The following is a 25832-nucleotide window of genomic DNA, read 5'->3' as shown; positions in this document are numbered from 1 at the left end:
TAATTTCTCAAGACGCGCAACAATCAATCGCTAAACCAACGGCAGAGTCAAATGTTAAATCTTTAGTCGGTCAAAGAAGCACTCGAGAAGAGGAGAATTCTTCGCACTCTTTTGTCCGAGCAAAGCGAAAAAGCCTATTGTGTCGAACGGGGGTGTTATTGACTTCCTTTGAACTGTACCTTTGAAGGTTCTACAAGAGGATACTCACAGAAATTTAATTATACGACCAGGAACTTGTAGTCAAGACATGCAATATTGAAACGGCAATTTTACGATAAAATTCTAATTCAATATTATAAATGTGAAAGTTTGCCTCAATGACTAAATTAGTTTGGGCGAAATTTACCTACAATGGAGCTTGTAACCTGAATAGGCTACACTTTATTCTGAAAAATCAAAGAGCGTTCATGGAATTTTTATCCAGAGCATCTTTTAGGCAAGCGTGCTCTCTTAGGTTGCATCATCATTTGCCAGCAGGTCTGGTTGCAGCCAAGCGCTAGTCTATATTAGTGTTTAAACTATCATGAGTGATTTCCATTATACATAATATATCACACACCCAACCGCGACGCGTGCGCGAACTGAGTCCCTGTGAAAAAGGACCCCGGATGGGTACGAAACTAGTCAGGCTAACGTCGACTAAACACGTGAGTAAAGCCGGTGTGATATACACTAGTCTATAAATGTAAAAAATAGGTTCTCGATACGTTTATTTCCGTTCTCGTGTGTAAAAGATACGTTATTAAACAGATTCTGATATAAGAACACCAGCTGGGTTTACTGATGAAAATTTGCCTTAGCCCAGCGTTTGATCCTTCTTTGCCTTTGATCGTCAATCCACAAATTGCCTTGAAGTAAATTTGGAATATTACACATATTCTAAGAACTTGAAAAATCTCAGGGATATTACATGTATTCCGCATCGGCCATGTCTTTTGGCTTTTGATTTTCCCGAGGTTAATTTGATCTTAATTTACCTGATCATTACACAAATTTAGAGTAGGTATGTTTTATATTTCCTTATTTATCCAAAACCAAGTGATATTTAAGGCATATAACTCCGTAAAGTTAGAAGTGCGTGTCCGGAATCAAACTCACGACTTCGTATAGGAGGCGGACGTCTTAACCACTAATAGGTACGTAACAAAATATTATGGAATCATTAGATCACAAAGTTCGCCGGTCCTTATTAATTGACTGTTCAGCCAACGCCGGTGTCACGTTTACCTGAAATGTGATCGGTGAAAAAAGTTTATGAAAAGGTGTACTTAATAGGTAATATTGTATAGGTAGGTTACACAATAGTATACAAAGTATTACCATGACGAAATAAGCTATCAATTCTCTAAAGTGAACCTCGTATGTATAATATAAGCCACGACGCGACGCCGCAATCTGTTCTTTACCATAAAATATGGCTAAACGTCTTACGCTTCCAGAGTGTCTTGCACACTAGCGCTTAGAAACGCTTATTTTTCAGCACGGTTTTGCATTCATAAGTTGTCTTAATGTTTTAATAGATAAGTCATCGTCTATTTATCTTCATTGAACAATAAGGATTTAAACAAACATTTGTTTGATATTATATCTATATATTTTTTTTATGAATTTATTTGACAGAACCTCCTACATCCACTTTTAACATAACAATTATAAAGATATACTTATAACAATTCACAAATATACCTATTTCAATATCTTTTCACCAAATCATCAAAACCTTTCACTAAGACATTTCATGTTGCTAGACAAAACTGGTCTTTTAACACTATTTTATTTAAATAGAAAATAATCTTACCATTTAAATCCTTGTCGATTCTATTGAATCAGAAAACTTGATGTTATTTGAATGACAAAAACCTGCCATCTATGACACAGTACAGAGCGTAGAGTTACATCAGTACCTCAGTACCCTTATTATAAATGCGAAAGTGTGTTTGTTTGTTGGTTTGTTGGTTTATTGGTTTGTCCTTCAATCACGTCGCAACGGTGCAACGGATTGACGTGATTTTTTGCATGGGTATAGATAAAGACCTGGAGAGTGACATAGGCTACTTTTTATCCCGGAAAATCAAAGAGTTCCCACGGGATTTTTAAAAACCTAATTCCACGCGGAACCTAAGTCGCGGGCATCAGCTAGTTGATAATAATAATAGTATTATAAGTCGCGCAAATTGCTATTGCACTGGAACTATGTCTCATTAACTTCGAAATGACGTTATTTCAACGTTATTTGAAGTATATTTAAGTAAAAATATACTATCAGCTCGAAACTTCAGTATAGTGCTGACGTCACTTAAATGGCGGCCACGCACATTAGCAATTTGCATGACTACTACTACTTACTTCATGGTTTATTTAGTTAGTACCTACCTATTTAAATTTGGTAAGTATTTAAAAAAAATCATCATCTTATGCGACTAAAAGCGCTAGTACGAAATGAGAACCAATACAAACAGCTACAGGAACAAACAACTAAAATAACATGGCATCGGAGACGCCTGTTTTTAGATTTTCTCACTTTTATCCTTTTTCGGGAGAGTATTTGTATCATTAATCTTTATCCCTGGGGGGGACTCTACTTACATTCCGTATGTATCAAGGAAAATACAATTTATGAAAGCACACTCGCATATATACGAAAAACTGAATCATTTATTTTGCAGAACGGTGGCATTGCAGATCAGTAGGTATTTCAGACCGTTTTGCTTATACGTAGAGCACTATTATAATAAATCTCATGCGGTAATAAGAAAAATTCTAAGTCATCTTTTTCTTCGTCGTAGAACTCATGAGGTTGTGGTTGTCATGACGTGACGATGTCAGGGGAGTTTTGCACCTCGCGATTGTTTGCCACTTCTCCCTGCTAGCAGACTGCCTATATATTCTAAGTCATCTTTTTCTTCGTCGTAGAACTCATGAGGTCGTGGTTGTCATGACGTGATGATTTTGGGGCAGATGTTTTGCACCTCGCAATTATTCGCCACTTCTCCCTGATTTTTCGACATAGAAATCGTGGTTTGAAGTCGTGGTTATCATGAAGCGATGCAATTTGGGCAAATGTTATGGGTCTAGTGATCATTCCCCACTTCTCCATATTAGCAGACTGCCTAGTGCACTTCTTTATGATGCAAGATACTACCCAAAGAAAATTTTACTTGGTCGGTCAATCGGATGGGCGATCTTTCACGCATTCAGTCTTCTACTTTGTCCTGAAGGTACCTACTACTCTATGAAGTCAGTTTCGTTCCGATAAACATATCGATAAGACCGCCTTTTTGTACCTACTTATTAAGATTTCTTTTTGTAACCTGTCATTTGTGTTTCTGTGGTGCAATAAAGTATATACATACATACATACATACATATCTAAAGATTTTCAGTAGAGAGTAATAACTACTTACTATAAAAATAAAATATGTATGAGCATTTAGATTTAGTGTTGTGTCTTACAAACAATTAACTCAAAAAGTAAAACATTATTACGCAAAGCCAAAACTGAGAAATGGTTTAGTTATACACAAAGTACTGTCATAAATTTCGAGAAATTCCATTTTCTCATAATAAGAAAACTTCCAAGCCGCAGAAACCGATTAATTATATCGAAGTGTCACAACAAAGACAATTAATAGAAACGAGCTTTGGAAAAGGACCGATTTCATTCGCAGTTAAATCGACTGACGACAAATCGACTTGATACGCTTATAAAGGTTTACATAATGTTACCATTACCTTACAATTATTTACCTATGATGAAACAGGTAGCAGAAATGTTACAATTAGAAAGAAAGAAAGTAATGGGTAAGTAAATACCACGATTAATTTGATGATTTAGATTGATCGATATTTCGACTGTTGTTATGAGTTGCATGAGTCGTAAACCACGAAATAAGTGTAAAATAATTAGGTATGTTGTTAGATTTGTTTATCCCGGCGCTTTCTCCACTTGAGCATTAAAATGAAATTAGTCTATTTTGCTATTTTTATGGATCCGTATAATGAAACAGCTAATTAATTAGTTAAGTATATTGTGACTAGTAATTTCTTATGTCGCATCCAAATGAAAAAAATGTGCGTTGCAAGTAGCACGTCGTGTTTAGCAACAAATTATCATTGTGTTGAAGATTGAAGCGACTGTCAACTTTTTTATGTAGAGAATAAATATATGCCATTTTTTGCCTCCTCATTTCTAATTCGAACCGCTAGGATTTGGAACGCCCACCGAGCATCAGTTTTCCCCTTCAATTAGTTATAATATGAGTACTTTTAAAGTCAAGAGTGAATAGGCTGATTGCAGCCAAGCGCTGGGCTTTAAAAATTACGCCGCACTCAGCATTCGTTAAAGAGTTAGGAGCAGTAAGGAAACTCAAGGAAAATACCAAGAAAACAACAGGTCAGAGTCTAGTTAACGAACGAACGAAAGCGATGCCTTAAAAGTTAAAAGTTAACTTCAATACTAAACTAGAATTTTCGCAAACGCTGCAAAATATTACTTCAATTTCAACGTAGTCACTGAGAAACCGCATCAAAGTATCTTTGAGTACACAAATTCATCAAGAAAGTGGAGGTTCAGTACTTAAGTTAATTAAATTCATTTAAATGCCTTCCTTCAGGCGACATTCCTTTTAATTAAATGGACGGATCCCAAAATGGCCAAACACAAAGAACTAGACATAGAGAACGTTTTGACTTACCTTTAGTAAATCATAAAATTAATTTATTTTCGGCGATTTTCCTCAACCAAAATTTAATTTAGGGTTCCTTAATTGTTTGGTCTATTTCCGAACGGAGCAAGCAGTTTTTTTTGGTAAAACGGTGGGGGGGGGGGGCTTAGATCGTTCCGCATACCTACCACTCAAATAAGAGTGCAATTCTTATGCAAAGTGTCCACTGGCTATAAAACTTACAGTATTAATTCTGTGATTTGCGGAAGTTACTTTCTAATGGAAAATTGCGGAAATTAACTTTCTGCGAGTGTTTACACAGTGCAATTGACTTGCCCGAGCTGACTTTTGCAAGTTTTATTGCTAGTGGACACTTGTTAAGTTTAACGATTATTATCTTACGTTTGTGATAATAACCGGGCTCGCTTTGAGGCACAGAGAAAATTTGGGTGGGGTGGCCCACCCAGTCACCGACTTGAATCAACATTGCTTACCAGTACAAACGACTTTTAAGCGCTATTGCAACCAGGCAATCATGTCAACTTATACAGCATGCCTGATTCTGCTGACGTCGCTCGATTTTTCAGTACCTTTTGCAAGACCTGCAAGAGTTACTGAAAAAGCGAGTGTAGGTACGTGCGATCTCCTTTAGAATTCATATTATTTAAAACTTGACATAAAATACTAGGCAGAGACTCTAAGAAAAGTTATATTGAATGGTGAGAGAAACGGAAATTAGAAAGTGTCTAAAGCTCCAATGGGGAGGAAGAGGAAATAAGGTGCGCCCCCGCCCCCCCCCCTCCCCCCGTTCCCAAATAAAATGCTATAAATTTAGAAGTGTATAACATTTTTTTGTCTTTTCGATTTAATCTTTAAATTACCATTGAATTATAAAAATTATATTTTTAAGTCTCCTCTCAGAATGAAAAGGGTATGTATGACCATAGTCTACCACGCTATCCAAGTGCGGATCGGTAGACCTCACATACTTTTGAGAACTCTATGGAGAACTTTCAGGCATGCAGGTTTTTTAAAACGTGTTTTCTTCACCGTTAAAGCAAGTAATATTTAGTTGCTTATAAAACCAACTTAGCTCCTAAAAATTAGAAGTGCGTGCTCGGAATCCAAAGCTCCTAGTCAGGAGGTCCACGTCCATGTCAAGTATGCTACGATTAAAAAGCCAATAAAGTATTAAAGCTTTCATAATAATATATCTGAGTGCCTTAAATTGAAAAAGCTTAGGAGGCGAACGTAACTAAAATTTCCCTTTTTCGATTAAATATTGAAGATTCAATATAAACTCAGAACTCATCGTAGTATATTTTTTCTTTTATTAAGGTTAGCCCTTGGCTACGATCTCACCTGACAGTAATAGTTAACGATGCAGTCTATAAGATGAAGCTGGTTAACCAGGTAGGGGTATGGCATATTAAGCCCATACCCCTAATCGGCATGGCTTTACTGTTAGAGTGGTAATATAAACGGTCGAAGCTTTATCTGACTCCCAGCTGACCAGACCTAAGTCAATGTAGACTTTAGAAATTAGATAGAATTTAAATAAATTTGCACTTTTTATTCCCGAAAATCAAAGAGTTCCCATGGGATTTTTGATAAACCTAAATACAGGTGGACGAAGTCGCAGGCATCATCTGGTATTTTATAATGTTTGTTTGATGCTTTATAGTCTAAAACAAAGACTACTGGCTATTCGTGGAATGCTTTATGTATTCAGCTCTGCGTATTTATTTGAGCCCAGCTGAAAAACCGCAACAAGGTTTTTGATAAAAAAATATTGGGAATAATATTTCAAACCTTTGAGATCCGATTTTTATTGGATGCAGCTTCGATTATTTGGAGCAATAAAATGATTATATTATTTGTAATGGATCCACTCATAGACAATATTTTGTACTTACTCGGATCTTTTCCGTAGTTAAATCCGAGTTGGCAATCGGGGTATGAGGGTATGAGGCGCCTCGCACACTCGCACGCCACCCACGCTCGTCCCCACCGGGTTAGCGCGGGGCTGTGCCACTGTGCGGGGCGTTCTCTCGTACCCTACACGTATACGCATACTATAGAAACATTCCGAATGATTCAAGGCAAGAGTCAATAGGCATCTTCTAGGCAAAGAAGCTCCAACTTAGACCTCATCATTGCTTATTATTAAGCCTGATTGTCGTCTAGCGGAAGCCTACCTCTAGGGAAATATCGTATAAAAAATAGCCGGCCCACTACTGAGCACGGGTTTCCTCTCAGAATGAGAAGATGGTCACAATCTGGCAAGCTAGCAGTAGCCCAGTGCGGATTGGCAGACTGATTGCTCACTACCTGGATTGCTCACAATAAATTGCGAAGTAGTAAACTCCATAGCTCTACATTTCAAAAGTGTTTCGAACACAGTGTTTTGAGAACACTAAAGTAAACGCCAATCTAATGTAAGCCTCTTACAAAATATTCCCTACGACGACGCCCCAAAGGAATAGTATAATATCCAAGATTATCTTGCTGCGACATGGTTTTGAAATTAGGACTGCGGAGTTTTTGTCGACGTCTAGAATGAATTTTCTTAACAGGAGTTTATTCGTAGTGCGCCCCAGACAAATGTAGTTTGTTCTCATTTAAATATTATTAAGTATAAACCCATGCTAATAAAGTCACAAGTAGCAGCTATGATGTTAAGTGATTATTATAATATAGCTAATTAACATCGAGTTAGTAATCAGTACCCTTATTATAAATGCGAAAGTGTGTTGTTTGTTGGTTTGTTGGTTTATTGGGTTGTTGGTTTGTTGGTTTGTCCTTCAATCACGTCGCAACGGTGCAACGGATTGACGTGATTTTTTGCTTGGGTATAGATAAAGGGAGAGTGACATAGGTGACTACTTTTTATCCCGGAAAATCAATTAGTTCCCCGTGGGAACTAATTGATTTTTTATAACCTAAATCCACGCGAACGAAGTCGCGGGCATCAGCCAGTGTAGGTAATAATAATTAATGAAATAATCAAAATTTTAAATTAAAAAATAATTGAATAGTTCTATCCAATTTACGTCCGCTCTCGTTAGTGGACGGTGAGCTTTTTAATTTTAAGGAAACGGAGCGAAACGTAATTTAAATGAACTAGACTGTTTTTTAGTCTATTAAAAAATTCAACTTAATTTAAATCAGTTAACGTGTTACTGAATCGCTGCGAAAACTTGTTGAAAAACTTAATAGCCATAGAGTCGGTTCCTAGAAAAACCTCTCAAGAAATTCTTCATACGGAAGATGATTTTAATTAAAATGAAAATGTTCTTGTAAAATTAAACACTCTTGTTTAGATACCAGCTATTTTATAGTGAAATTTTGATAACGCAAACAATGTGAATCTTATGTAAATAATATCTTTAAGTTTTTTTTTTTTTAAATTCATTATAGGTATACGCTTGACCACAATCACACCTGATGGGAAGTGATGATGAGGCCTAAGATGGGACGCGTTTACCTAGAAAATAAGGTTGGTTGTAATTGATCGGAAACACATATCGCGGAAGAGTATTCCAAACCTTAGCCATACGTATGAGGAATGATGACGCAAAACGTTTCGTGCGTGTTGATGGAATGTCGACGACATAAGGATGGAAACTCGCCCGAGGTGCGTACTTATTTTAATTCAAACGTTATATACCTGTAGTACACGACAGGCTGAGATAGCAATCGGGATAAGAGCCAGGGGGACGCCCCGCACACCCGCACAGCGCCCGCGCCATGTTAGTGCAGGGGCTGTGTGCGGGGCGTTCCCATCCCGATTGCTATCTCGACCTGTCGCATACTTTTCTATATTCTATGTAGGTACATAATATTATTCGAAAGTAGTTACACGTATTTATACTTAAGTTAATCGATTTTGAAGTTCAAAATTATCTACTAGATGATGCCCTCGATTTCATCCGCGTGGATTTAGATTTTTAAAATCTAGTGGAAACTGGTGGACTTATATTATTTACACGTAGGCTATACCTATATTGTGAACACTTACTTATTTTTCTATTATTAGTCAACGGTTGACTGATGGTTATATCTAAAGTCAGCTGTTGACTGATTAAAATCGTCGTCTTCGTCAGAAATTTGGTGTCTGCGTTAGTTTTGTGTCTATGAGTTGAGATACTAAATACCTATACCTACCTAATGAAATTTTGTCACTCAAAGAAAACAAAATATCTGAAGCGAATCTTTCTGTTATTTATGACAAAACTTATTGAATGGACGAACTTTTATCTGTTCTAAACATTTCCTAAAAATGTTTTTTGTTTGTTATCGCTGAAGATAAGGGACAAAAGGTTCCATTTTAATCGTCCGGGAATTGTTCGAGATACTCGTATAACCATTATTTTATAAGACCACAAAATTAAAAAATGTTAGAACAATATTCATTTTTTTCAAGATAACAATATCATTGTACTGGGGTTTCCCATACCTACCTCATTTGATATTAATTATTATCGGTTTATTTTATTTAAACTATTAATAGTTTCACTTTTCACGATAGATGAAACAGTAATATTTTTATTTTAACATAATAATATTATACTTATTTCTTTGTTGCCGATTTTGTTGTATCACCTAGTACTATATACCTACTAACTATCGTACCAGCCAGTCGCCCGTACCTAGGGTAAGTTATGTGATGATCGCAACACTTTTTAGGGTACCGTACCTCAAAAATAAAAACGGAACCCTTATAGGATCACTTTGTTGTCTGTCTGTCGGTGTGTCAAGAAACCTACAGGGTACCCGTTGACCTAGAACCATGAAATTTGGCAGGTAGGTAGATCTTATAGCAGACATTGGGGAAAAAATCTGAAAACCGTCAATTTATATGTGTGGTTAGATCACACAAAAAAAATTAAATTGTGGTCATGAACTAATAATTAGTATTTTCAATTTTCGAAGTAAGATAACTATATCAAGTGGGGTATCATATGAAAGGGCTTCATCTGTGCATTCTAAAACAGATTTTTATTTATTTTTATGCATCATAGTTTTTAAACTATCGTGCAAAATGTCGAAAAAATACGACTGTAATACGGAACCCTCGTTGCGCGAGCCTGAGTCGCACTTGGCCGGTTTTTCTATTATCACCTCTGATTGACTCAAACCACCTGAAACTCTTCTTCATTATAGGCTCAAGTGCACAGTTTTAACACGAGGCAACGCAGGAATTTAGGCAACCACAGCAATTGCAATTGTAACAATGGTTAAGCATAACTTTAGGGGGCGTCCATAAATTACGTGAGGTGTTTTTTTGAATTTTCTGTCCCTCCCTCCTCCCCTGGTGAGATGTCGTGAGATTTTATTCAACCCCCTCCCCCATCCCCCAATCTCACGTGAGATTTTTCAAAATCTGGGTTTGTTACGTAAACGCGTTGGATTGTTATTGTAACAAGAAAAAAAATTGCGTCGTGCTTTTATTTACGACTAGTTAAGACTAGTAATCAATATGAAATTATTTTCTTTCGATCGAATCAGCGAATCATCTTAATCGTATTACGATTACGCTTAAGATCAAATCTTAAGCATGTATAATCTAGATTAAATGGACCAAAATAGTATAACTTTTTTTTGCTTCAATCAGAAAAAAAATGCGTGATATTTGCCGAGACCCCCCCTCTCTCCGACGTAAGATTAGATGAGATTTGACTCGACCCCCTCCCCTCCTAAACATCTCACGTAAATTATGGACGCCCCCTTACTTTACTGCTGATTGCGGCGGACACTCTCTTACTAATGGCAATTCAGCGCTGTAACAATAATCATCATCATCATTAATAGCATTAATTGTTATAAGTCCCGCAAATTGCTATTGCGCTGGAACCATGCCTCATTAACATCGAAATGACGTCATTATTACGTCAGCTGAAATAAAAATATACCATCAGCTCGAAACGTCAGTCTAGTGCTGACGTCACTAAAATGGCGCCCACGCGCATTATAGCGAATTGGAGGACTTTATAGCTCGGACGAATTATATCCAATTTTCTGTTTTTGCCTTATAATCAGCCATCTACCTATTAGATACAGGTCCTCGGAATACCTTTTTGCCTTCTATGTCTATTTTATTTTTATGAATAAAATATAAATCATAGATTTTGAAATATTTTGCACCCCAAAAAATTGTTATCAAATAACCATTTAGATAGTAAGTGTAAAGCGATTGTATGTATGTCGCTTGAAAAGCTATAACGCGATAGTTTTTGAATGGAGCAAAGATTTATCTATTTTGGGACACAGCCAATCCCACTTGCAAATGACACAACAATTCACCGTAGTAGGTATGTCTATAGTTTTGCGTTTAGGACCCATGGGAAAAACATTGGTTTTTTAAATGAACAGTTCGCACCTCACTGTGATCGCATGCATCTGGGCTATTTTTTATCATTTTGAAAAGCAACTAGGTCGTTATCTATCCTACTCTATACTAATTTATAAAGAGGTAAAGTTTATAAGTTTGTTTGTAGGGGGTAATTACTGGAACTACTGAACCGATTTTGAATTTTTTTGATCAGTACAAAGCTACAATATTCATGAGTGACTTAGTGGGGCTATATTTTATTTCAAAAACTTTGAGATCCCTTCTAAAATTGAAATAAGCTACGCATGCAAAGCCGGGGCGGGTCGCTAGTTAGTCATAAATTCATACAGTTAGATATGGTACCTACATAATATAATTGCGTTTGTCAAACCATGAGCAGTTACTTCTTCCATACGTCCATACTAATATTATAAATGCGAAAGTGTGCCTGTCTCTCTGTCTGTCTGACAGCTTTTGGTGGCCCATCCATTCAACCAATTTTGATGAAATTTGGTTAGCTTGCATCTCGGGAAAGGATATAGGCTACCTTTTATCCCGGAAAATCAAAGAGTTCCCACGGGATTTTATAGACCTAAATCCACCCGGACGAAGTCGCGGGCATCAACTAGTAATAACTATACAACATAAGGTTAGCTAGCACCCTGTAGTATTCTGTAAAGCGTAGTCAACACAATCTCACATAGATTGTGCTTGGGCTGCAACGCTCTTACGTACCTTTTTAAAAGCCGCGAGAGAATGTGTCACACGCTACTAGAGTTTAAATTCTATAAGCGGTATCGTACTAGGACTTTAAATTGATATTTTTTTTACGTAGGCTAGTAAGTTGGTAACAAGACGAGACCGAACCGCCGCTCTATGCCACATATTTTGTTTCACAAAAATAAGTACCTAACGGCTGGCAGCACTGGTATCTTGGACCATAAGATTTGGGCTCGCACCACGTCTTTCTGCTACATAAAAATCTATCTAGGCCTACGTTAAAAGTACACACTGACACTACTCTATCACACACATTTCATTTCTCAGAAAATAAGTAATGTCTGGCGGTCCTTGGATCTTGCTCTGAAAGGTATATTTCTCATCATAATTCCGAGAAAAGTTATTACAAAAAATATTGAAGCACTAAAAAAATAACCTCACATTTACAAACTTCGTAACCTTTGCAGTTCGTAATATCCAACCACTTCTTAAGCCGTGAGACCTACGCATTTCGGTATAGGCTTAGTTTTGATTGAAAGGGATCTTTATTAACCCCGGTGTATTAAGTTGGGCTAAGGACCCAGTCATGTATTAGGGTCAGATTCCTCGCCAGTGTCATGTAACCCCGAAATAGGATTCCTAATAAGCTGGTTTAGGCTGGATAGAAATCTTTAGGTGTTGAGATATTTTAGTACCTACCGATGTTTTCTTTGAACTAAGTGTAATATTTGTTAGAGAAAATAGGTAGATAATAATATTAATATGTTGCCTGAATACTATATATTATATTTCTATTCTCATGATATCTAATTATATCTACTTTATATATTATTATGATAGGTAAGGTAGATACCTACGTGACTTCTCAAATAAGTAATATAAATTATAGTTTCATCAATTAATTTTTTAATCGTCACATCTAATATTATTGTTAAACTATGCCGATATTCTAACTGTTGCGCGTAGATATCTTTGTGTTCGACAGGTGGTGAAAACAGACTGATTAGAGGCTAGACTTTGCGGTGCGTGACCGTGATACACGACGCTGTCGCGAGATTATATGCAAAGTAACGATCCCTGTCACTCACCTCAAATGTTCTTCATGCATCCACATATTGCGCAAGTATCTCCTCCCAAGTCGTGGTTGTGGTCGCGTAGCTAAAAAACTACCTTAGTGTGCTCGTCTGAGGCTTCTAAGCTCAAAATAAGAGAGTATCCTAACCATGTCTACAGTACGTGAATTTTGTTCCATGCATGCTCCGTTCGTGCTCGATTCGCCAAGCATAAGCGCAGCTTTTTTCAATCAGGCAATAAACCAATGTTGTTACATTCTCGTACAGTCCACATTTTCGCCAATATTAGTTCGAAGTTCGAACACTGGCTACTAGTCAAGAATTTATATTGCAGCAGGAACCTGTTATCCAAACGTGTAGCGCAAGAAACACGTCTTGTTTCGTCTCTAATGTGCCGTACATTACCTATTTGCAACGCGTACTTCTGCATATTGTACAGTATTTGTCCTCCCCGTCTGAATGCCTTTCTGGGGCAGCAATGTATGTCGACGTTATATGGAACATTCTCCTTGTATTATTAAGCTGGTGTAACGTTAGGTACTTTATCAAAATAACAACAGAGAAAATCCTTAGAAAATGTTGTACATGGAGTTGTAGCGAGAAGGGGGAAAATCCGTAGGAAAATGTGGAGCCGTCACGAGCTAACGTTACATACTATAAGTAGTTTGTTGAAAAGTGTGAATGACTCATGGATGTAAAAATTCTTTTTTGAACATGTGTCGTAAATAAATAATACACGAGTAACTAATAATAAAATGAATGAAAATAAACTTCTTTCGTTCCAAATTCTTCGTTCAAAAATAAACTTCTTTGAATTAGATAATTTGCAATGGAAGAGATTCGAATTTGCGGTTTCATACAAAAAACTTTCACTTTATAAGCTCCATAATTACTTGAAAGTGATATTAAGTACCTCATCCCAATTCCATTATTTAACGTTTATCCATTATTAACAGCTCTACGAAATAAACTAGCGAGCCAAGAATCCGAGCGGTCAAAATAGTTCTTATTTTATTAACCCTTCCAGATTCTTTGCTTTGATGGTTTGGTTTATTTTATTTATTTTGATTATTTTGTATATAACACTTGTTACAAACTAATAATTGAGGGGACCAAAATGAAACTAATCTCTCTATTAAAGCTGGTTTCCGCCGGCTTCGCAAAAAGTGAGTAAGATGAAAATGTAATTTTAATGATCGCTATTTTTGTACGAAAAGACACTGGTGGCAAAATATAGATGAAAACACTTCAAGTGAGTATTGTAAGAAGGCTCGATAATATTGTCGACCTCTTTAGCACATCCCAGCTCTTTTCATCGCCTCGTTTATAGCAAGATTACCTACTTCTACTAACCTACTTGGGGATGGTATGGCCTATATGTTGATTGTGCTGATTCAGCAACATTGACCTAAGTCGATTACTCGGTAGTCTGAATATGACCTTATCTTTCCAGAGAATAATGTTGAGCTGTATGTCGGTCCCAAATATAATCATTAACAACTAATAATAAGGACTGAAATTGTATCTTTGTTGAATCTTGGAGCCCACATTAGAAAATATTAGAATTATCCGAAGAAAGTATCATATCATAGAATTGTTGTAATATATTATTATGTTTATCTGATGTGGCAATGAGCAGGGCACATAGTCCGCAAAACTGTTAGACATTGGGGTCCCTAGGTGCTAGAATGGTGACCCCGCACCAGAAAGCGTCCCGCAGTGGACGTCTTTCAGTTGATGATGACGATGATGATAATAATTATCTGATGAGAACCACTATCAATAGAAGAATAGTATTTATTTTATTTATTTATTCAGATACAAGTTATCTCACCTGGATGGTGCAGTCTAAGTTAAAGCGGGCTAACCTGGAAGGGGTATGGCAGTTTATTTTTATTTTATTAGAATAAAATAGAATATGTTTTTATTCAAGTAGACTTTTTACAAGCGCTTTCGAATAGTAGTATTAAACCCACACCCCTTTTGGTTTCTACACGGCATCTTACCGGCACGCTAAATCGCTTGGTGGCACGGCTTTGCCAGTAGAGTGGTAACTAGCCACGGCCAAAGCCGCCTACCAGACCAGACCAGAAATTTAGAAATTATAAAATTCCAAACCCCTGCCGGGAGTCAAGCCCAGGACCTCCCACTAATAAGACAAAAGCACTTACCACAACACCAGGGAGTAGTCAAAATCATAGTGAATCAATAGAAGAAATAGCAACCCTCAGCAATGGAGATCACGATTCATGACGCAGACATAGACTTCTAAGTTCTAGTACATACTACTACTACATCCCAGATCATTTACTTTAGTCCTTATCGATAATGTCGCATGCTACTCTGAACGTTATCATAGCACAAAGAAAATGCCAAGAAATTGCACTTGGACACACACACAAAAGCTTTGTATGAGTTGCAGTTCACTTGGATGACCCTCTGTCTTAACTCTTGAATTGTCCAGCGTGGAAGCCTGCGGAAAATTGCCCTGAACGAGACTTAGGTACATAAAAGATCAAATATATGATTCCGTAGATATAAATTTTATAAAATTGGACGATTTCAGTGTTCGAAGTTTTGATTTTTACATTTAAACTAGAAAAATGTACCTATATAAGTCCTGCAAATTGCTAATGCACTATAATACTCATAGTACATTTTAGAACAGATGCGAAAGAAGTTAGCGTAATATCAAACAACTCAGAAATCAAAAATGTGGTATTGGAGTAGAATATTTTTACAGTCAGACTATGAAACTTTCCATATTAAGTAGTTTTAGAAATTTAAAAGTAGTCTGAAATTTAGACTAAATTATGTCAATACGAAAAAAAACGTCAATACCGAATTTATTATGTGTTATTTATGATCTTGATATAAAGTAAAAAATAAGAGTTGTCATATTATTAAGAATTATTATCATCGTAATAAAAATATTTTCTTTTTAATTAGGTACATTCATTGAGGTGTTGAGTCAGTTTTATTGCTTATCATAAAAATGTAGGTATAAAAATAAAATAAAAATATTTTTATTCAATTAAACAGTCTTATGAATCGTCAAATGCATCTAGCACTGATTTGGAATGCTATTTCTACCTTTCCTTATAATTATTATAGTTTGGTTTCTATATTCTGTTGCGTTGTGTTTACACAATTTGAGGAAGAGTTCAAACTAAAACTAGGTTTTGTTATTTGAATGGTTATTTGTGTGTAATAAAGAGTTTTTACTTTCAATTAATATCTAGGTACTCGAAAAATATAAACTGTTATTGCAAAAGATAGTAAGAAATTAGATAATGTATAAAACCGTGCCGTGTACTTCGTTACAGTAAAAAAAGTCAAAAGGAGCCGGTTTTACGTGGCAGGGGCCTAAAAGTCAAGTTGAATTGTTTCACGTTTGACTTCCGTATAATTAAAAAGTCCCGTCGTTTACTAACGAGACCCACATTTACTCCATTCGATAAAAAGTTTCAACTCTTTAACCAAATTAAATGGAGTCAGAAAACCTGTATGGTAAAAAAATATTATAAGAATTACTTATTAGAAACATATTCAAATATACTTGTCTATACAGTGTTCCACTTTTTGAACAAGAATAATAATTTACACTTTCTAGATTTTTTTTGTGCTCAAAGTTACACATTAGAAAAACGCTATAAAAAACTCCGTTATTGAACCAGTACTAAAATGACAAATATAAACATGGTCTGTTCAAATATGAATGTTTGAAATCGTGTAAATATTTGCGAACACACACCTGTACCTACTCGTATTTTCATATAAGAGTTAGGTAAATTCAGAAATTGACTCTATTCTATTAAAGTACAAGCTTATTCCCGCGACTTCATCCACGTGGATATAATATGTTTTTTTAAACATCACATCAGAATTTCTCAAAATTCCTCAGTGCCTATGATAGTCAAGAAATGTGTCATTCTTTCAAATCTGTAAGTCCGTCAGTTGTAAAACTCACCACACATTCATCATCATCATCATGATCAACTCATAGGCGGCTCACTACAGAGCATGGGTCTCATCTCAGTATGAGAAGGGTTTGGCCATAGTCCATCCCGCTGGCCAAGTGCGAATTGGCAGACTTCATACACCTTTAAGAATATTATGGAGAACACTCAGGCATGCAGGTGTCCTCACGAAGTTTTCCTTCACTGTTAAAGCGAGAGATATTTAATTTCTTATAACGCACATGACCGCCTGAATAGAAGGCGGGCATCAACATATGAGTAGGGATGTGGTGATTGGTGTTGGTGATGATGATAGAAATAAAACGTCTGATCATGTTGAGCGTAAAGCGTGTAATAATCGAGAATGCATTAATACAATGTAACGTGCAACGTTAGCAGTTTTGGCGCAAGCTGGTGTTACACCGGGCTTACGGTTGGAGACACACCAAGCCTACACTACACCTCTACCGTTTTTTTTTTTTTTTTTGAAAGAAAAAAAACAAATAAAGAAATCTTACACATAAAGAACTTAATCATAAAAAGGAATAGTTCTATTCTTATGCACTAATCTAATTTTATTATCTATAATTATCTTAACATTTGGAGATACATCTTCTACCACTGGGTATGGACCTTTATATAAATTTTCTAGCTTTTTAGTATTCTCTTGCTTAACCAAAACCAAATCATCCTTTTCGTAATGGATTGGATTTATTTTTATATCATATTTAAATTTTCTTGCTTCCTTGCTTTTAATTAAATTATTTCTCGCATCACTTTGAGCTTTTTGTAATCTATATTTAAGTTCAAGAGGATAATTTTCAAAGTTATATAAAGGTTCAACTTTTGATGTCAGATTGTTAGGCAATACACATGCATGGCCAAATACTAATTCATAAGGAGTATATTTAGTTTCACTATGAACTGTTGTGTTGTACGAAAATTTCCAAAAGGGAATCCAAGAACTCCATGAATTTGGAAAACCGTTAGTTTGTATTCTAAGAAAATTACCTAACCCTTTATGTGTATTCTCTAACGCACCAATAGATTCATGATGATAAGCAGTCGATAACATTTTTTCAATACCTAAAATTGTACAAGTTTCTTTCATTATAGAACTAATAAATTCAGATCCTCTATCCGTGCCAATAATCCTTGGAACGCCGTAAGATAAAATAAATTTTTCCACAAAAATTTTAGCAACCTCTTCAGCTGATTTTGTAACTAATGGGTATGCTTCTAAATATTTTGTTAATTCGCATTGAATTGTTAGTATATATTTATATCCAAAATCATCTTTATCTATAGGACCAACAATATCTAAAAATACTTTATCTAAAGCTGAAGATGCTGTCGTAGTTACAGTTAGAGGTTCTCGAATATATCTATGATGCTTACACTTTTGACACTTAATACACTTTTTAATAAACTCGATGACATCTGTTTCCATCCCTGGCCAATAATAATACTTTTTAATATTGTTAAGTGTTCTCCTTACTCCTGCATGTCCACTTGTAGGTAACAAATGGAAATCATTTAATATAAGTTTCTTTTTATCATTATCACTTATTCTCTCCACATTATTTATTACACAAAACCTAAGATTTTCTTTATTTTTACTTTTATCATCTTTTATTTTATTTAACATTGTTTTAATCATTTTCAAGTTATCTTCATTTTTAATTATAACGAGCTCTTTTATATTTATCTCTTCACACATATCTTCCAATTCTTTCAACAAGTCGTCTCGCGTCCTTATTGATAAAGAATTTGGGTTCAAACATGAATATATAGTCAACTTTTCCTTAACGTACATGTAGTTTTTATTTCTTGAAACGCGTTTATTTAGTCTTTTATTATTTAAAATATCTAACCACTTTCTCTTATCGATTAATGTCAGTTCCGTGTCATTAGTAGTCTTTTTTAGTATCTCAACAACGTTAGGTTGATCAGTCCTTACGTTGTCTACATGTTGTCTAAATGCCGGTACGTCCTTGTTTGTAATAATATTATTATTCTCACATTCTCTCGCTTTCTTAGTCTGAGCACGTGTCATCACATTAACATTCTTCTCACTTACATACTTCTCATTCATACTCTTCAACTCATTAGATTCCACAATCATACGAGATAATGCATCTGCAGCTACATTACTCTTTCCCTTTACATACTCAACAACAAAATCATACTCTTCCAGACAAAGTCTAAATTTTGTTAAACGACTGGTAGGATTTCTCATTCCAAATAAATATATTAATGGTTTATGATCTGTTTTTATCCTGAATTTACGAGCATATAAATAAGGCCTAAAATATTTTACTGACCATACTATAGCTAGTAGTTCTTTTTCTATAATCGGGTAATTTAGTTCTGCTTTATTTAGATTTCTGCTCGCATAAGCGATTGGTTTACCGTTTTTATTGCATAATACACTACCTATTGCAAAACCTGAACTGTCTGTTTCTAAAACAAATTCATTATTTTCTGAAAAATCTGGATAACTCAATACTGGAGGATTAATTAGAATATTTTTTAATGTGTTAAAAGCTTCTTCACATTCTGATGACCAATTAAAAATTGCATCTTTTTTTGCGAGTTTATTTAGAGGTAAGACAATATCTGCAAAGTTTTTTACGAATTTTCTATAGTAGTTAGCGAATGCTACGAAACGTTTTACATCATCAGTTGATTTTGGAACAGGATAATTCTTTACCACTTTCACCTTTTCTGGATCTGGTAAAATTCCACTGTTTGAAATAACATGGCCTAAATATAAAAGTTCCTTCTTCAAAAATTCACATTTTGAAGGATTCAACTTGAGATTAACTTTTCGAAGTCTTTCAAAAATTGTAATTAAATTTTTATTATGATCTTCCAAATTTCTACCTAAAACTATTAAATCGTCTAGGTATATCAGACATTTTTCATAATTCAATCCTGCCATAGCTACTGTCATTGCTCTAGAAAAAGCACTTGGGCTGATTTTCAGACCCATAGGCAGTCTTTTCATTTGATATTGACCTTGATCAGTCGAAAAAGCAGTATACTTTCTACTTTCTGGATCTAATTCAATTTGATAATACCCTTGCGATAAATCAAGATGTGAAAAATATATGAAACCTGATAACGAATCTAGAATATCTGTGATATTGGGTAGTGGGAATTTGTCATCTTTTATATTATCATTAAGCTTTCTATAATCTATAACAACTCTCCATTTTCTTTCACCTGATTTATCTACCTTTTTTGGAACTATAAGTAATGGACTTGACCAATCACTAACTGACTCTTCTATAATATCATTTTTAAGTAACTCTTCAACCTGTTTTTTAATTTCTTGTTTTTGTGCAAAGGGTAACCTATATGGTTTACTATAAACCGCTGAAGTATTGTCTTTCAATTTAATGTCTTGCTTGTAAATATTCGTTACACTCAATTTATCATTTGGTAAGTGAAAAATATCACTATACTTAGCACAAATATTTTCAATTGTACTTTGTTCTTCCTTATTCAAATAAGATTCCAACTTTAATAAAGAAAATAATTCACGCGTGCGTGACGGGCTTAATAAACTAGAACTAAACTTACTTATATAATACTCATCTGCATCATGCACAATAGGCTTAATATTTCTTAAAACTACTTTATTTTCTGTTGTATTTAATATCTTAACAGGTAAACACCCATTTTTTGGCGAACAAATTGAATTCGCTATGAATACACCATTAGCCACTTCATCGCTTACAATTACGCAATCTTTATTAAGATTAGTAGGAATATACTTAATAACTTCACATCTAGGTTCTATTTCTAACACGTCATCAAAGTTAAGCGCTAATCTTACAGTACTAAATCTATTCCTTAATATTAAACACTTATTTTTATAGTTCACAATCCCACGGTATTTTAACAGAAAGTCTTGTCCTAAAATTCCAGATGAATTACATGGTAAATTACGAAACACATAAAATTTTTGTATGAATTTTTTGCCATAGCAGTAGAGATCTAAAAATACATAACCTTCTGACATAAGACCACCACCAACTCCATGAATCTCAAACTCATCAGCATAAAATTGTGGTTGATTTCTAAGTTTATTCAATGAACTACGCTTAATAGCGCAAATTGATGCTCCAGTATCCACTAATAAGTCTACTGTCTGACCGTAACGCCTAAAATTCACCCAATTTATGCTATTTCCTGATAAAATGAATTTAGGGACGAAAAAATTTTTCTGAACTCTCGTTGTTTTCAGTTGACGAAGGAGCAGCATAATTTATTTTCCTCTGATTCCTATTTGTAAAAGCTCCTCGTGAACTCCTATTGTTATTTTGCCACTGATATGTAACACCACGACCTCGAGTTGGGTTTGCACCCCTGACCGCATTTCTGGCAGATGAAAAACCACGATTATAATAGGAATATCTTTGGGAATTATTATGAAAGTGATCGTTGTTATGATACGAATTATTATAATATGACCTTGGATAATATTGTGGCCTTCCCCTATTAAAGTTATTATAACCACGTCTACCACGAAATTGACCTCTTTGATATGTCATGAAAGGAGGAGGAGGATTCACTAAGGATTCGTCCTCCGCTGCTCTTATTGCATCTTTCAGAGTGCTATAGTTGCGTGCGGCTATGATCGTGCTTAATTTTTGGCTCCGCAATCCATCTGCAAACCGTTTTATAGCATTTTTTTCATTTAATGGCCGCAAAATTTCGTATTTTGACGGCTCTCCGTCAGCCTGTGAAATCGTTAATTCTACGAATAATTTTTCAATTTCCTGTCCAAATTCTTCAATCGACTTATTGGCCTGAACGGTCGATTGTAGTTTACTTTGTAACGCTACATCGGATTTTTTAGTTAACAGATGCAATTTCATGTCCCGCAATAAAGATTCTACATCGTCGTATTTTGTATTAAGGCGTAGCTTAGCATTACGCGAAAGGCGTGTTTTCAAGATAAAATTCACAAGTAAGCATTTAGTTTCGGTATTTAACATCGAATTATAAAGTTCAATTGCATCTATTAATTTTTGCGTAACACTTTCATCGTCGGTCATAATAGGCAACAAGTTTACCGCGGTTTTCAAATCAAAACTTACCTTACTCTCCATCTTGTCTGTGGAAGTTTCCTGAAAATTACACAAATTAAAAATATCCCTATATAAACTCTCTACCTTATATTTAATTCCTAATACATATTTTTGAGTGTCCTGTGTATACTCGTTTTTATCGAATTTTTCTTGTACTATCCCTATTACTTCTAAATAACTATTATAACATTTATTTGCCTCACTGTACTTTTTCACTAACAAGTCCCCTTTTCTTCTACTAGGTCCGATTTTCACTAAATAAGTCCTTAATTGATTTAATTGCACTAATATAGTATCTAATTGTTCTAATTCCATATATTAATTTTATAAGTTCGCACTTAAGTAACAGGTGCAGTTCTCGGAAAAAGGTCACAGTACATTCCATTCACATCGTAGGTACACTGTTCACAAACACTGGGTCGGGTCACGTCGGCCAAATTTCTCGGAACGTCGCGTCGCGGGGCTCAAATATGCGCTGAAGTCACCATCTCCGGGGGCCTCGTTACAACATTCATATGGCCTGCATTCATTTCTCTTCGTAAGATATTAATTGATTTTTCTTGACATTTTTTATAAAAATACCATACAATAGCCATCATCATTATCGACAACACCACTATTAATAAAATATCACTTAATTCCAATTCCGAATAAAGTCGACTAGCGCTGGCCTCGCCATTGGCATTTTGCGCCACAACGATGGTTTCTTCTTTTGACTTGGAATATTTCTTCCCCATTTTCTACCTTCATCGCTTCTTCTCAAGTCCTTAGAGCAGGGTCGCCATGTGGTGATTGGTGTTGGTGATGATGATAGAAATAAAACGTCTGATCATGTTGAGCGTAAAGCGTGTAATAATCGAGAATGCATTAATACAATGTAACGTGCAACGTTAGCAGTTTTGGCGCAAGCTGGTGTTACACCGGGCTTACGGTTGGAGACACACCAAGCCTACACTACAGGGATTCGACGCATCAGAGTACTTATTCTCGAAACAAAGATTCATCGATACAGTAGGTACATGGTAACCACTAGGCTAACACGGCTTGTTTCACCAAACATTACGTTAGCAGAATTCATTTTAGGTGTAAAAACTTTGCGGCCCTAATTTCAAAACCATGTCGCCGGCAGATTATCTTGGATTTTCTACTCCTTTGGGGCGTCGCTGAAAGTATTTGTAAGAGGCTTACAATGCCGTTTAGTGTTCTCAAAACGTTGGGTTTGAAATGTAAAGCTATGGATTTCACAATTTCGTGTTTTGAGAGAGGGTTGCCTGCGGCATCGCGTGATTGGATGCGGATCTAAGCTCGAGTTTCCGTTTGCAGCTTAATTATTACGATTCACGTTTATGTTTCTGCTGTTTCATTTCCTGATATTTATCAGATTATACCCTTTGTGATCACAATCTTTTATTCTTGCATGAGCTTTATTGTGGGGCTTAATTAAGTAAATGAAAAAAATTCTCAAAATTAGAGTAGGGTTTGCATTTTTATATTTTTGTAGGCACAAATTTTTTCTCCTTTAGGTTAGTGTTGAACAAAATAAAACAGTTTTGCTGAACATGTTTATTAGTTTAATTTTTTTTAACGCGACATTCTGAGTTATCTACTACCCCAATATCGTCATCGGTTTGACCCGAATTTCAAAAATGCGATGTATAGCTGCTTGTAAAGTATTTTATTATGAACTAGCGTATGCTCGCGACTTCGTCCGCGTAGCTTGCAACGCTGCACCTTATGACCTTCCGGTGCGAGGTCGCCATTCCAGCACCTTAAGACTGATGAAGAACACTTGAGTAGAGAAACCCCGAGCATAGCTATCTCCATCACCCGCTGAGTGACCCTGAGCTTTCTTATGAGGCCCATAGTTAGCGACCATGTCTCGGATCCATATGTCATCACTGGCAACACGCACTGTTCAAAGACTTTGGTCTTCAAGCACTGAGGAATTCTGGACAAAAAGACATCTCGAAGCTTGCTGATTGCTGCCCAGCCGATTTGGATTCTGTGGGTGACCTCTTTCTAGAAATTGGACCTGCCCAACTTGATTGTGTATTCTAGGTAGGATACATACTCGTCTACAATTTCGAGTGCGGAGCTCCCAACTTAAATCTTAATCATATTCAATTTTTGGCCCACCTGCTGAGAAGCTCTGCTAAGGTGATTGAGCATTGAGGTCTTCCAAAGTCTCTGCAATAACGATCTTCATGCAGCATCATATTGTAGTTTTAAATACAATGAAAAATAAAATCTCTCTTTAAAATACCAAGGACTTGCCGTTTGCGTGGCGTAGGTATTTATTCTAGGAAAGGACTTAAATCATTGTTGAACTCTGAATGCAAGGAATAAGAATATTAAAACTGTTTTAATTAAAATAGTGAGACAAGTTAGTAATTTTATTTGCATTAATTTTTAGTTTTGAAACTAATATACTTACCTAAGTTTACTATTAAGGAAAATACTAGTTCATTCTCAACGGTTGTAGTAAATTTTTAAAATTAATGCTCAACAATAACTATAACTTCATAAATTATTACTTGTAGGAATATATTCTTAAATCCTACAAGTATACCGTAGTTAAGTAGGTAAATTGGTACAAAATAGCACCTTTCATCTTTGGTCTTCTTGGCCGTAGGTACAGGTACAAAGATTGTAGTAGGTATGTACACATTTTTGGTATGGGCATTCAAGACAAAAGTCAACCGTCAACGTTGCGAAGCATGTTTGTGAAGGCCTTTTTCTGGATAAAGTTGTAGAAAGTCATTCATTATTCTGGGGTAAACAAACTTTTGACTGTTGGACTTCTAGCCAAAATGTTAGCTTGAACTTATTTCGACGCTGACCAAAAAACATTGCGTAAAGTTCGAGGCTGCGACTCTTTATATTCAACGACTTTTAATTTTTGGAAGCGATGATAGTCCAGTAGTTTAGCGTTGGCCTCATATTCTGGGATTCCGACGTTCTATCCCGAACACACACCATTAACTTATCGTATGTGTATTTCAGGAATTAAATAATAAGGGATGCTTTAACTATGAAAGGAAATATCGTGAGGAAAGCTACATACCTGAAAGTGCTCCAGTATTTCACAATCAAAGATGTGTGAAGTCTGCTAATCCGCACTTTGCAAGCTTGGTAGACTATGGCCTAAACCTTTCTAATTGTGAGAGGAAAATCGTACTCAGCAGTAGACCACCATCTATTAACATAACTATCAACTTCAACGTGCTTTTAAGAAAATAACATCTAGGGCAATCTTCAAGGCTCAACCTTAATCCAATCTCTATAAAATTTGATAAAGAGACAGCTTGGATACTGGCGACAGAATTTGTGGCATTACAGATTTATACATAGAGCACTGACTATTTTTTATAAGAAATCCATAATTATGGAAAGTCGTGTCGTAACAGTCAGAGCAAAATCTCACCTTGTTATAAATTTATTGTTGCCTTAACTTGAAGATAGCATTGGAAATCCATTTCAATCAGAGGGGAATAAAAGTGAACATATAATAAAACTTGCGTTCGTCTCCTAAACAGTGATATCGTGAATTTTATTATCACAATGAAAACTTTTTCCGATGACGGTAAAAGGTTGTGTTGATTTGTACTTGTTTATTTATAAGAATCCAGACCACAGTTTTATAAGACCCTGGAAAGTATAAGTATAAGTGTTTATTCAGTCAGACCACACCACGATAGCAAAAAATGTATCTTGGCAATTGTCGTGTGTCGTGAGGGGTCTAGCTGCAACTGCATGATTTTGCGTTGTCACAGCCACAAATAACAAAGAAAAAGTACACATTGTGGTCGGCCGCTATTGTATGAGTGCTACTAATTCCCTTCTATTCTGGTCGCGATGTAAATAGTAAGAACTGACCTATGCTTGAGACAGCTTTTGAACGCAAATGCAAATTCAAGTTAGCCTTCGTATAGATCTCATCTGGTCCTGAGTAACGATGTGATCTAAAATGGAAGCGGGCT

At 35.6% G+C, this 25832-nt stretch overlaps 2 protein-coding genes across 5 annotated transcripts in view; both read right to left on the bottom strand.

Moving 5' to 3' along the window:
* Positions 1-25832, bottom strand: part of LOC117985352 (potassium channel subfamily K member 2-like) — a 354631-nt gene that overhangs the window by 175346 nt on the left and 153453 nt on the right. The window lies entirely within an intron of this gene.
* Positions 17040-22800, bottom strand: LOC138402717 (uncharacterized). Its single transcript, XM_069500504.1, has one exon. It carries the CDS (start codon positions 22165-22167, stop codon positions 20965-20967), a length of 1203 nt encoding a protein of 400 aa, XP_069356605.1. The 5' UTR covers positions 22168-22800; the 3' UTR covers positions 17040-20964.

This window comes from Maniola hyperantus, chromosome 9 (genome assembly GCF_902806685.2).
Source record: "Maniola hyperantus chromosome 9, iAphHyp1.2, whole genome shotgun sequence".
Taxonomy (NCBI): Eukaryota; Metazoa; Arthropoda; class Insecta; order Lepidoptera; family Nymphalidae; genus Maniola; species Maniola hyperantus.
This window is presented reverse-complemented; position numbering and strand designations above follow the sequence as displayed.